Source organism: Schistocerca gregaria, chromosome X (genome assembly GCF_023897955.1).
Source record: "Schistocerca gregaria isolate iqSchGreg1 chromosome X, iqSchGreg1.2, whole genome shotgun sequence".
Taxonomy (NCBI): domain Eukaryota; kingdom Metazoa; phylum Arthropoda; class Insecta; order Orthoptera; family Acrididae; genus Schistocerca; species Schistocerca gregaria.
In genome coordinates this window covers 739,516,794-739,532,012 of record NC_064931.1, presented here as the reverse complement: position 1 = coordinate 739,532,012, position 15,219 = coordinate 739,516,794, and the positions used below count along the sequence as shown (strand labels likewise).

The following is a 15,219-nucleotide window of genomic DNA, read 5'->3' as shown; positions in this document are numbered from 1 at the left end:
ATACACACTTATACCTATAACCAGCACACATATTGGTTGTGAGATCTTCATCTGTTTGAGCAGATAGTGAACCATCTTCTTATTTATGACACTCAATGCACTCCTGCAGACTTCGTGTTGAATGTCAGAGAAAGCTACGAGTGTGTAGATCCTCTTCTGAAATTTCTAAGGCAAGCAGAACCCTATGATGCAAAGGTAAGACCTGTGTTTATCACACTCACTTGTCAAGGACTTCTTAGAAAATCACAATATGACAAGAATCTCAGAAACACACATATTTATGAAACAGGAAATTATGTTTTGCCCAGAACTCTCCGTAAATCTTAACAACTCAAACGAAATAACAGCAAGTGGGTACTTCTTTATGAGGGACCATACGGCATCACACTTATAATAGCTGAATGCTTTATTCACTTAACACATTGAATCTTGTGCCAGGTAATTATGAAGAAAGTAAAAGATGATGATGAAAAACTCTGCAAATAGAAAAGTGTCAGAGAATGATGTTCTGATAAGAAATGTAACATTTATACAGATACACTACACTGTGTGCCATGTATCATCTAAACACAACATGATTACACACATGTACATTATGTATTAGTCTACATACAATGTAAACACAAATAGTGCATTTACCCAAAAGACAGCTGTGCAGTATGACTGGTAGTGTATTGCTGATGCAAAACTTGTAATTAGAGGTTTCTTTCTTCTGCTCCTTTTCGATGAGCATTTGTTTGTTTTGTAATTGTTTCATTCCTAGTAGTAGCTACTAAGTTATTTTGCACTCATGTACTTTATTTAGTGATGTGCTGTAGTGACTTTTCTCTAACCTGACTTTTATGTGTATGTAATTAGATGAAATACTAACTTAATGCTATGTGAATACTGAACTAGATTTTAAACCATATTTGAAAAAGCTGAAAATTTGTTAGAAGAACTTTGTAAAAAGACGTACAAGTAATCAGAATAATATTAACAAATAAAATTACATGCACAGAAAAAACTGTAAAGATAAAAGATAGTAAATAAGAACTTATATATGGAGGTAACTAGAGTTCTGTTATAATGAAAAACAAACTAGTGGTGTATGTCTGATAAACTGTGACCAGTCATGTGTTGGAATAGAGAATGAGTGCATTGTGTGTAATCGTAATACCGGTGGGGTGTTAAATGAACATTAGGACAAGTAAGCAGCATTCCTACTGAATGTACAGTTACCTCAGAAATGAACTGATGACACTTCCTTCAAGAGGGAGTGCTGCCAAAAGGGTGTAGCTGGATTCCTATGCACAGAAACTCAAAATTTATTTCCATCACCAACTCCCCTGTGAACACTATATCACGTGAACACGGTGTGCCATGTCCGATAGTCATGTATGAACTAAGCCACCGCACACCAACGACAAAATGTAATTGTTACTTTATGTCTGTGCACTTCCCATTATTGACCACCGATTTAAAATGGACATGCAGTATTTATGTGAACTCAACGACTTTTAACCTTTGTAGATAAAAAATCTAGTATCCAAACAGAGAGTTAACTTTCAGCTTTGTCTGAATTTGCACGAAGTCGAATTATTACTATGCTATAATCGATGTCCAAGTCTTTCCCTTTGACAGAGCACAATAAAAAGATGGATAGTTGTATGCTCTATCCTTATGTTGTTACCTATTGTAAGGGAGTCAATCTAACATTTACCTGTTGTAAAGAAAGGCATAATCAGTCTTAAATGATGATGATGATGATGAAATGTATTTCTCTATGCATTTTAATTTTGTGAGCACCATAGATGTGCATCACTTCAAGAGATTTATGCCACTATACACAATTAATGATTCGTGACTTACAGAGCCTTGGCACTGCTACCGGTATGCAAGCGGACACTGGGATGAGAACCAGCAAGACAACACTGTGTACATGCACTGTGAGCATTCCCAGGAAATCAAGCCAGTCGTCACCATAATGCATTAACCAACGTATTTTGAGTTGCTTAAGCACTGTTTTTCTATCGGTTAACCAGTTCATGTGAGAATTCCATTTTTCATTGCATTACATGTTTTATTTTTCTTCATCTCTAGCGGGAAAGACACAACACTGCGATGCGGCACGGATCCGCCATTGGCGTAATTTCATTACTAATCTGCAGTGCCGATTTTCACTTATTGTATGTGTGGAACCTGCAATCATTCAGACAATATGTCTGAGTTTTCTCAAATCAATCATATAGCATAGAGCGACTACCAAATTGCAATATGCACATTACTTTTTCTAAAACTCAATTGGTCCACAGCTTTTTTTGCACAACTCCCAACTCCAACCTACGATCACAGTTTTCATTCTGGTGACATTTTGAAAATATTTGAGTTCATGGAGGAGGGAGCTAACTCAAAGAATGAATGGTTCCCAAAAACTAACGATCACCAGTGAACTGTTTCCCAAAGATGAACGAGTTTTCCCAAGTCTAGTAACAGTTACTCAACAATTCAGTTTTGTGTTCACATTTTTTTTTCGTGAAATTCTGAAGACCTAATCAAATTTTGTACAGAGAATTTTAGAGCAAAAGCATATCTATTAAGAACTCAGAAGAAAAAGCGTTTCTCGAAATTTGGATGCGAACTTCACAATTATTCATAATTGTGGTCATAATGTTTTTTCTCGAAATTTTACAAAAATCTTCAAATTTTGTACAGAGAGCTCAGGAACTATAGCATATTTATCAAGAACTTTAAAAAGGTATATTTCTTGAAACTCAGGTGTGTCTCAGTCCATCAAGTTTGCAGCTATGTTTTCAATCATCAACAACCCAACGAAGCCAAGACTCTCCCCCGATGGGGGCAAATCACCTTCTTCTGGATGCTGCTCAACATGGAGGATAACATCACCTGTGAAAATAGAACTAAATGTCTTAGAATAAGTTTTAGAAAATTGATTACTTACTTTAATTTCGACTTATTTTCTCTACAAGGCTATCTTCAGTGGAGCACGCTGATTAGGATTGTTCACATCGATATTAGTCTGTGTACCCCTTCTGTAATGATAGGTCACATGCTGTTTGGACATACTGATAACATGCAGATTAATTCTGCACCAGTTCCTTAAGGTCTGCACCATGATCGGTTGATATCTTACTGCATTAGTACGTTGATATTACTCCACTTCAGGATATTATGTGATGTGTTGCTATGGTCCACGACAGTGGCAAGTGTGTGTTGTATGTTTTTAAAATCATGTTAAGCAAATAATACATCTACAACGACCTTAATTGTAGTTAGTCCATTGGAAATGTATACTGACGTTTGTAGGAGATTCATTAATTTAAAAATTCATTTAATTGGTTTCTCACTGTGGGTTTAATAACTTTAATACTACTAGCAGTAGCACAATAAGCCTACAGTTTTTGGGTGAGATTTCTGTCTCCTTTTGGTGTACAGACTTGGATGAGTACAGGTTGACGCAATTTATAAAATGTATTGTGACTGAGAGAGGTGGCGCAGTGGTTAGCACACTCGACTCGCATTCGGGACGACGAAGATTCAGCCCCGCATCTGGCCATCCTGATTTAGGTTTTCTGTGATTTTCCTAAATTGCTTCAAGCAAATGCCAGGTTGGTTCCTTTGAAAGGGCGTGGCCGACTTCCTTCCCCATTCTTCCCTAATCCGATGGGATTGATGGCCTCACTGTTTGGATTCCTCCCCCAAATCAACCCAACCCATGTATTGTGAAAGTCTTATAAACTCATCAGAACACCAAAATGTATAAGCTTTCAAGACGAATTAAGCTCCTGGTCAACAAGATAAGGACTCCTAAAAGTAATACATAGAAAGTAAGTGTGGAAATTCTTTTGAAGGTAAGTAATCAGTGTGTCACAGGTAGCTTCAACCTGCAGAAATATCTAAAACAATTTTCTGGTCGTAACTTGCATATTGTGTTGAAACAGGTTTGTTATAGGATGCCTATAATTTACAAGAACGGAATTCTTTAAGAAAGGTAGAAAAAAATCTGTATCTTAAAACTCGCCTACGTGAGGAAAGGCGATCAAATCTCTGTCCAGCAGTGTATATTTAGGTTTACCTTAAATCACTCTTAACGTGTGCTCCTTATCTAAGTCGTGTTTATACTGAGCTTTAAACATGTTTTGTAGGAATTTTTGCAAAATTTGTTGTGCCTATTTCTGGTCTGTCGATGTTTGCAGCATATTGCAGATACAAAAACGGCGATGCATGGCTGTGTATGGATCAAAGAAAGCCTTGTTTCTGTCCTGCAACCTCTAAATGCCACTGTATGGTTCAAATATCTGTTGTCCTGTAAAGATAACAGACATTGATGTTATCACACTCTGTGAAGCAGATGGAGTGCATGTGGAATTTATGAAGTTCAAACTATAAAGATTCCAAGTTAAAACACAGCTGCATCCAGAAAATTACTGGACTGTTTAATACCAGCTGCAGTGGAGTGGAAAAGACGCAGATTCCTGCTAACCCACTACAGACGAACTGTATCAGTTAATGAGTGCAGTGGAACTAAATTCATATAGAACGGTTGCCTAGTGACCTTCGATATGACACGAAACGGACTAAAATTGCATATTCTGCTGTCCAGTCCATTTGTTAGTATCGATTACGATATAGAGGATTTAGTTGGATGTATTAATTTATTATAGGTATTCAATACACAATAAAACATACATTAGTGTTATTTCAACAAATTCGTTGCTTTTGCATGATACTTTAACCAGTGCTTCACAAACTGCAGGAATTATTTGAGATATAGATGGCTTTGAAATATACAACAAATATGCAAAGCTTTGCAGGAATCTCTTCTTGCCAAAAATAAAAAAAAAAACAAAAAAAACAAGACTAACAGCAAGTTCCTGCTTCACAGGAACTGCTTTTCTGAAATTTGAGACTTTCTTTGAAACAAATGCCTGTATCAAAATAGTTAGAATTTTAAAATTGGTTGGTAACATCCTTGTGAAATTACGAAAAGTAGTGCCTTATTCCAAATCCAGTTCGCATACTACATGTTTCCCGCTACGTCTGCTATAGTACATCTAACACGACGACCAGTCTTTGTCTGCTTTAGTTGTCGAGTGTTAATAACGCAGCAACACATATTATTAATTCATTTTCTTCTCTGAACACATCGTAATATACTATGCGAATGCACAACGTGAGATGTTTGCTGCCAGCTCCAGTGTTGCAGATGATTCGAATACACAAATAGAAAGGTGAGTCGTTAGTGTGGACGGGGACATGAAAGCAAACATAGTTGCGGATTTTGTCGGAAATAATGCTGCCAACAAAAACATGTTTTCAGACTAAGTGTAAACCTAGCTTGGATAGTGCCAGTATGGGGACTGATGACCTCAGATGGTAAGTCCCATAGTGCTTAGAGCCATTTGAACCATTTGAGTTCCAGTATGTCCTTGCCTTCCTCTGGCATCTGAAGCTAGTCTCGTTCTAAATTAGTTACATAACAAATGTCTTTCTAGAAGTACTTACATAGTTGCAGTGGGGCATCTGAAGTTTCCTCGTACAAAATTTCACTTATGTTTTTTTTCCGGAACTAAACTGTTTTTAGATCAGGTTGTACTCATGACAAACACAGACATACTGTTGGAACTGTAGTAACTTTAGCACGCACAATATATTGAAATAGGCCTACATGTTATGCGTACGGATAGGTTTGTTATAATAAGTGTGGAAAATTTGTGTTTCTGCCATCATTACCCTAGTCTTACTGTCTTTCGTTTGCACGGTTGCTTGCCAAACTTGACAGGCGGTCTCGTATGGAAAATCAGCCAAGTTTCGGAAAAACTGTTGTATAAATTAATATGTGGTAGACCAGTGTATTTGGATAGACGAAGGCACATTAACTGCATGCAATTAATCCGATCTACCGCAGGAAAATTTGGGGTCAGTGAAACAATGTTTAAGCAAGCTGCACAAATGTCTTTTAACTGCAAACATCGTAATGCCTTACCAGCACTTATGGCACTCCTGCCTGTCATCAATACTTAGTTGCCTATCATCTCTGTCCCACCTGCGATTTCCGGGAAACAGAGACAGAGTCTGCAATAGTTGTATATCGTCTGTGTTGTGATGATAGGATGTTGAATCAAAACATGTAGGAAAAACGTCTGTTTTGTTGTGGTCTTCAAATGACACAGTAATTTATTCACATAGATTACTTTTCAAGAAGTGAAGATGCGGTGAACGTTATTTGGTCCGTATATTAAATTTCGTGGAAGGCTATAATCCAGCGTAAAATGTTTGCTGGGGAAGCTGCTGACCTGAGCAACGCCGGTTTATTGAAGCAACTGAAAAAGTTTGGTTTCAATTCTTTTAAGAGTAAGCTGCAACAAGATGCAACGCTAAAGATCCTCGAAAGTAAGTATATTAAAAAAATCTTTAGCTAATTCTGTTTGATCGCTCAAGCGACTGCATTTTGTAATGTTCTTTTCAAATTGCGTCTGAAACAACTTTAGCAACGCTAAACATATTGTCCGTAACAAGAAACTCATTTATCGTATTCGGCTAGCCTTGACTCGTAGACAGTATTCGCATAAATTTTGTAGGCTAAGGACAAAACAGGAGCTGTCAGTTTAAGTTGCCCGAATGCAAAAGATTATTAAATAAGAAAGTTAGGTTATTCAAATACGCAGCAATGGCAGGCACCCTATTTGAGTTCGTTCTTCAGACTAAGTAGTGTTTAAAACTTGCATTAGTAGTGAAAATAAGGTATTTTTATATATTGTTTCTCCCCGTTTTTCTTAGTTGGTACATTACTGAGACGCATTGAATGCACAGCTCTACCTTACAGTTCTTCGTAATGCAGTGCAGGCATACTTGCTTTATTCACCTTTTATTTTTATTTGATCATGTTGTATCAGCATCGTCACCTACTCCGAAGGTGCCTCTTTACACATGGCGTGGTTGCATATTACATACATTTCTGTAGCAAAGCAATGGAAAATAAAACGTAAGAACGAAATTCAGTAGATAATTATGTGTGTGTTAGAATCTGTATAAGATGGCTTTTGTTTTACGGTTTCCAGCAGAATAAAGTTTCCCGATATGTTTACGACGTCAGTGACAAGTAATGGAGAAGTCCGTGGTAAATTTTATAATCAATGTTTTAGTTATTTGTAGTGCTAAGAGCTGAAATTGACACCCAAATGCAGTGCTGGTGGTGATGAAACAAGCCGACCCAAAATTTCCAGTTTTCCTACGTCTACGTCTACCTTTTCTAGAAACACAAGAATTGCTTCGAGGAATTTGAAGGAGCATCCTTAGTGTAATTGGAACACACTTAAACCAGCAGTTCCAACATTTACAGCAGCCTTTTTTTCCCGCCAATGAGTGTGCTTTATTTACAGCACTGAGATGTTGCTTATACTGATATCTGTACTAGTATTCATAAAATGCCTGCAGCATATAACTATCTATTTTCATTTGCAAAATTTATATAATCTGATTGTTTTCAGATTATATCAATTTTGGAAATGAAAATAAATTAGCTTTTCAGAAACTTTGTATTAAGGTTTTTTTGTTGCTAAACAGTGTAATTTACAATTTGTGTGCTTCTGTATTTCTTTTCAGTAGCTTCCTTAATGGGCAAGAAGTACTTACAAGTGTCCCTGTAGATGTATTTCTGATAAGAGTCTAAATAATATGCAGTCAGCCTAATATTGATTTTAAGTGTTCAAATTGTTGCTTCTGAACGTTCAGTATTGGTAGTGTGTACTATGTGTCAGAGTAGACCGATTTATTGGTAGGGTGTTGGTGGAAAGGAAGAGAACTTCAATCGTAACTAGCTGAACATAAGTGAAATATTTTTTATACTGCAAGAAATTGAGTATAATGATAGTTTCCAGTAATACAGATGGGGAGGGGTTGAGAAGAAAATAAAAAGGACATTAGTGTCTTCCAGGATAATTTGTAAGACATCTAACAGTTGCACTAGGTGGCTGCATATATTGTCAACTACTTATGTGACTAAGATATTGTTTCCTGTACCATTTTATTAACTAGAGATCATCCACCATATATGCTAAAGACATTCTTAGGCCTATTTGTGTTCCTCAGTAATGTAAGTGATATTCCATCAAATATACAAGAAGCAGAATTAGGTCTTTTTGAGGATGACACTAGTATTGTAATCAATTCAAGCATGTGTACAGAAACAGAAGAAATGGTAAACAAAGTTCTTAAAAGTAACACTGACTGGTTTTCTGTGAATGGTCTCACCCTCAGTTTTAAAAAGACACAACATATTCAGTTATGCACATCTAGAGAACTACACCAATGATAAATTTAATGCATGATCTGGAAATAATAACTATGGTGGAAACTTCAAAATTCTTAGGTATTGGTATTCACGATAATTTAAATTGAAAAAAGCACATTTTGAAACTCCTAATACAACTTAGTTCAGCCACATTTGCACTTAGAATCATTGCAAATCTTCGAGAGAGTCACGTCATTAAATTGACATATTTTACATGTTTTCAGTTAGTAATGTAATATGAAATAATGTTCTAGGGTAACTCATGTTTAAGAAAGGAAGTCTTCATTGTGTAAAACTTCTCCACAAAAATAATATGTGGTGCACACCCACTGTTATCTTGTAGACACATGTTTAAGGAATTAGGCATTCTGACTATTGCTTCATAGTATATTTATTCGCTCATGAAGTTAGTTTCGAATTGTTAACAGTGATACACATAACACATAACTACAATACAAAGACATTTGTTACTCTGCATTAAAGTTGTCTTTGGCACAAGAAGGGCTGCACAATGCTGCAACAAAGAGTTTTGATCAATTACCCATTGAAATAAAATGTCTGTCAGAGAGCAGAGTATATTTGAAAATATACTGATCATGGTTTCCCCTTGACAACTCATTCTGTTCTATAAAAGAATTTATATTACTGTAATGTGTGAAAGGTGGTGGGTAGGAATTACTAAATCACATATACCTTTTTTTCTTTTTGTTATATATATATTAAAAACTTGATGTCCAGAATAAAACCGAATGTACAAATTAATTTACAGTGTGAAGGTAAAATGATTCATTCCACATCGTTGCAATCTATAGTGCAAAATGATTCATGCAATGACTGACTGACACATTGATTGTACTTGCAGACATTATGAATACTGCTATAAACATATGTTACTTTGGAAGAGATTTTGAAATACCAAAAGTGAAGATTGCACTACGTTACTTGTAGGCAAATGTTATCGCAAGATATTTCAAGTGTTATTAGACAAGGTAACTGTAGTATATTGACATAATAGTTAACCCAGGCAACACTAAAACTGCCTCATGTTAAAGTAGAATGTCATTTGAAAGAGCAAACATATAGCCTCTCTCACAGAAGATTTACAGACACCAGTGAGGCATGAAGTACAAGGAAGGAAGAGTTAGATAACTGAATAATTAACAAACCAGTTTGTAAAAACAAAATTGTAAGTCGGACTTGGCTGTGATACTATAGGCTTAATCAATTCAGGCAGGGAGGTTACCTTCTATGTCTCAGATGTTATTGAATTTGGCATATGTTACAATTCAGGACAGCAAGAAGCTGTTGTTATTATTATTATTATTATTTTGTTTTGTCAAAAAAAAAATTCCTGCCTCGAGATAAAAGCCACTGAGGATGACACTTAGAGTACCATTTTGCTCGTGATCTTGGGAAGAATTTTAAAATGCTGTATCTCAGTAACAGTTCTAAATATTTTATTACCTTTTCTCTTATTGGAAAGATAACTACTTCATGAGTACAGTGATATCCTCAGTTTGGACATACATGTCAAACTTCTTTTGCTGAAGCCATCTGATGGTTGTTTTTTATTTTTTTTAAGGAAGAAAGTTTTTTTAAAAATGTCATTTTTTATTTTACTATTGATTTGTACATACAATACTACAGTACCTGAAAAGTAGAACTTCCACTTTTAAGGTGAATAATTTTCATAAACAGTGTTGATGTTTTAATGTCGTTCGCTAATTTCTTGTTCATTACTATAGTTTCTTTGTTGCAGTTGTTCAGTGCCATTTTCTGTACTGAAGTTGTCCATAGCTAATTTCTTTATTTCAGAGCCTTGTACGAAACCTGTGACCACCCAGGGAATACTGTGTCTAAGTTTTGATGAGGATTCTGCTGATTGATAGAGTTGTAGGGTGTTTGGTGGAAAGAAGTGTTTGACTGGGGCCACAGAAGAGTGAATTGTGCTAACTATTTGCATATCCATGAAAGAGTGATACACAAAACTAGTAGAAAAACAGGCTGCCTTCAGGTTGGGAATAGTTGTGCTCATTTCAAGACTCTGTTTCAATGTCAAGATATTTCCAGTGATGACCTTCCATCTTCTAATGGTTTTGGCAGAATATCAGCAATGACAGTAACTGAACAAGGTGATGTCTCTTGTGATGCAGACGATGCAAATTTTGCACGTATACAGGAAGAATTACATTTTGTGAATCGGTCCAGTACAGAGGTAGTTGTTTGTCCTGCTAAGAAGCCATTGTCAGTGAAGTCATGCTCTATGCATCAAGAAAGTGCAGAGAAATTACTGAAGCTGTGAGGCAGTACACCAAAGCAAAACTGTCCACTCTGGAAGTAGAAATTCCATCTTCAGAAGAAAATGAATAAAAGGAAGCTTGCACAACTTGCCAGGAATTTCTCATTGATGTCGATTCAGCTGTTGAAATGTGAGCATCCTGCAATGAAAATGTGGACATGTTAACTATTACGCCAGATTCATTTTCAAAGAAAATGGCTTTCCATCACCATCAAAATACATGGTGAGCAAATCAAGACATGAGAGTTCTTTAAAAGGAGTGTCTGGAAGAAAAGATGGCTTTTATGGTCATCCTGTGCAAGAAGCAAATGTTCAAATAGCACAGTCATAGGTAAATGGATTTGTTCTCAACAGAGTGTCAACAAGAAAGAGTCTATAACAATAACAGTTGAAGGACAAAAAGTGGTGAAAGTGAAAAGGTAAACAACTCACAGTATTAAAGAAACTTTTATCAAATACAGGAAGGAAAACACAACATTACACATAGGAAGATCAAAATTTCATGCACAACAATCTAAGTGAATGGTTCTACACCCACGCAGAGATATCTGCTTATGTGTGTATTTTGCATCTTTTTAACTTTGTGTGGTAACCTCTAAGAACTTTTGTGAACACGTGATGTATGACGCACTGGTTGGACATGTGAAGTCGTTAATACTCTTTTATGTAAAGCAAGAGACTTGTTTGTTTCATGAATGTGGTGGCTGCCCTGGAAAGGGAGGACTCTCTTTACTGTCACTTGATCTAGAAGACATAGCAGATGACTTGTCATAAGTTACATATGCAACATGGGAGGAAAATAAACTAATCAAGAAAAACTGTTGCCATTGGCGGTTTTGTTGATGGACTTCAGAAAGCGACAGTGAAAGCAGTAATACAACAACACAGTACAGAAGTGAAAGGATGTACAGGCTGAAGAACCATGTTTAGTACTTCACTGTGATTTTGGTGAGAACTGGTCTGTGATTTTCCTACAAGAAGTACAAGGGTATGATTGATGGCCAAATTTCAATTTTTACAGGAGTGACATCTTTTTGGAATAAGATCACAAGTTTTGCAGTTATGAGTGATGACACGGGGCATGGCACAGCACACGAATTACTGACAATGCACAAAATTCTTCACTTGCAGTCACAAACAGAAAAGATCATGATTATCTCCAATGGTGCTTCTAGTCACTTCAAAAATCGTTACTAACTGTTTGAACTGACTAAGTTACTTGCACCAGTGGAGTGGATATGCAGTGCTATTGGTCACAGGAAGGGGCCCTTTGATTGTGATGGAGGGCTGTTGAAGCATCATGCAGCAAAATGTTATCTTTACAGCCCAAGTACTGCTGCAATTCCGAATGCTGATGATTTTATGAGAGCAGTGAAATTGTGCATATCTATAGCCCTCATTGTTTGTCAGAATGAGAAATTGAATTCTGCCAGCAGAAAAGAGAAGAATGGTCAAGCCAAACTACCCCTGTAAAAGGAATTCAGGAAACCTATTTCTGGACTCAAAGTGATTGATGAACTTCACATTGCATGCACTTTAAAGAGCAAGAAAGAAGAAATGTCTTCATCTGGCCTACACCTCAGAAACAGCAGGAGAATATTCAGATTCACAACCAGAGATTGCGAAGATTATAGACATCAATTATGAGTTAGCATGAAGTTAACAACGACTTCATTTATCACATGGACTAGCTGCTGGATGAAGGTTTCCAGTTACAAGGCAGCAACACCACCATGAGTGCACATTTCCAGTTTACAGTGTTTTGAATATTGTGTGTGCTCCAGTTTGTATTGGTTCAGCATGAAGGCATCACTAAATTGTGTGTGCTCCAGTTTGCATTGATTCAACATGAAGGCATCACTAAATTTCAAGGGAAGATAATGATGCCACGGAACACATTTTTAGTTCATTGAATAGCTGATTTTAGTTTGAAGCAGAGTGCAGAGAAGTTGTGTGCTTTGGAGCCTGTAAGTTTTGCAACTTTCACGCGTATTTTATAATCATTTAATATGTTTGAAAAATGTGTGTCTTACCCAGCTATCAGAAGAAATAAAATTCTTTGCAGATAAGACTAGGTTTTGGTTTCATGAGTCCGATATGAGATAATCTGGTAATGGCAACTCTTTTAACGTGTGCCAATATTTTCAGTTTATATAATCTGTCCAACTTAGAAGTGGAAATCTGCTTTTCAGGGAATGTAGTACTATATGCTACTAATCAACAGAAAAAAATATTAGCATTGGCATTGTTGAAATAAAAATGTTATTTCTTGGGGAAAAGAAGACAGCACAAGGCTACAGCAAAAGAACTTTGATATGTATGTGCAAATCAAGGATGTCATTGTAATTATAAAGTAATTATTTTTCAAATAAAGAAAAAGCTAACAAAATATCTAGAACTGTTCCAGGGATATGGCAGTTTTAAAATTTTCCCAGTAATCACATGTATGAAATGATGATCAAGGCATCATCTTTATCTGCCTGAATCTGGGGCCAGGAATTTTTTTGAACAAAGCAAAAAAAATGTAGGTTTCATGCTTAGTCCTGAAGTGTAACATGTGTTACACTCAGTAACGTCAGAGACTATAAAGGTAAGAGTTTTTCTTAGCATGCTTGATTGATATGGACTATACCAATACTATAGGCACTAAAGTTGTGTCATAACAGTAATTATTCACCTGAATAAGTGTAACCATCATAAAACTACTCCCAAGCTTAACAGTTGTTACATAGGTTGCATGTAACTCATTTATATAAATATGTTTTTAACATAGGCACTTTATGATGCAGATATGCTTCATGCACTTGCTTTGAACATATTGTCAGTTTTAATGTAATAAATTTCTTTGAGACAGAAGAGCTTGTGTCCACAAATCAGCACTGGTTTAGAAAGCATGGCTTAAACAAAACTCTGCTTGATATTGTGTGAACTATGGATGAAGGGCAACAGGTGGATTCCATATTCCTAGATTATCAGAAAGCATTAGACATGGTGTCTCACTGCAGACTGTTAACAAAGGTACGAGTGTACATAATAGGTTCACAAGTATGCAAGTGGCGCAAAGACTTCTTAAGTAATAGAACCCAGTATGTTTTCCATAGAACCCTGTATATTGTCCTTGATGGTGAGTGCTCATCAGAGACAAGGGTAACATCAATAGTACCCCAGGGAAGTGTGATGGAACCACTCTTATTCTGCATGTACAAAATGATACGATGGACAGGGTGAGCAGAGATCTGGGGCAGTTTGCTGATAATGCTGTAGTATACAATAAGGTGTCGTTGTTGACTAAGCTGTACAGCTTCATGTTTATTCTCTACAGGTTTCAATCATAATAATCATCTTCACAGGAGACAAACAGTGTACATCAATGGATAAAACACGTATTTCACGATATATGAAGACAACTAAATGTAGAACATTTATAATTGTCATAATAGTGTGTCTTAACGCATCTAATATAAACGTGCTGTGTCTTGGTGCAATTTCAGTATTGCACACTTGGCAATAACTCCACATTTAATAATAATTTTTATCAGGTGTGGAGTTCCCACCAAGTATGCACTACTGTAATTGTGCCAAGGCACTGTGTGTTTATGTGGACTGTGTTAAGATGGGCTATTATGACAATTATATATTTTCTACATTTGGTTGGCTCATACATGGCTGGACTGTGTTTTTCTCTTGTAAAGATGATTGCAATAATCAAAACCGGTAGAGAATAAACATGCAATTGTACAGCTGAAGGCACAAATATGCCTTTTTCAAACAGTCACATCAATTAAATATAGAAGCATAACATTACAAAGGGATTTGAAGTGAAACAAGTAAGGGCAGTAGTATGGAAGGTGAATGGTTGACTTTGGTTTACTGGAAGAATTTTAAGAAAGCGTGGTTTCTAAAGAACACCCCGTATAGAACACTAGTGTAACCCCACGCTTGTGGACTGGGTGTTGTGTTGTCCTCATCATCAGTTCATCCTCATCACCAGCATGCGAATCACTGAATGTGGCATCGACTGAACACTCAGCGGCTGAACTTCCCCGAATGAGGCCTTCCAACCAACAATGCCACATGCTCATTTCATTTTATCACACAAAAAAAGAGAACCATTAGAGAAATATGTGACATTGGACCCTCAGTGGTCATAGGTTTGTTTGACTCTTGGATAACATCACAGAAACAATGAAAAACCTGAATTGTCGGGCTCTAGAAGTTGGTGTTATGGCCTTCAGTTCAAACACTTGTCTGATGCAGTTTTCTATGATGGTCTATTCTAATAAAGTCTTTTTATCTCTTCATAACTACTGTGACATATATAATTTGAACTTGCTAAATGTATTCATCCTCTACACACACACACACACACACACACACACACACACACACACACACACACTCTCTCTCTCTCTCTTCCTTCCATTTCCAAATTGCCAGGTCCTAGATGCTGCTGGGTGTGTCCTATCAACCAGTTCCTTCTTTTAGTCAATTTGTGCCATAAATTTCTGCTTTCCCTCATTCGGTAAAATACCTCCTCATTTGTTAGTTATTCTGCCTATCCAATTTTAATAATTCTTCTGTAACACCACATTTCAAAAGCTTTTGTCCTCATTTTGTCTGAACTGCT

The 15,219-nt window shown here is 36.5% G+C and overlaps 1 protein-coding gene across 1 annotated transcript in view; it reads left to right on the top strand.

The window, feature by feature from the left end:
• Window positions 1-6,018: 6,018 nt before the first annotated feature.
• The window catches only part of LOC126299561 (uncharacterized), a 280,185-nt gene continuing 270,984 nt past the window's right edge, over window positions 6,019-15,219 (top strand). Inside the window, exon 1 of the mRNA XM_049991559.1 lies at window positions 6,019-6,393. Within this exon, the coding sequence (XP_049847516.1) occupies window positions 6,273-6,393 (121 nt within the window). The 5' untranslated portion in view covers window positions 6,019-6,272. The remainder of the gene's footprint in view (window positions 6,394-15,219) is intronic.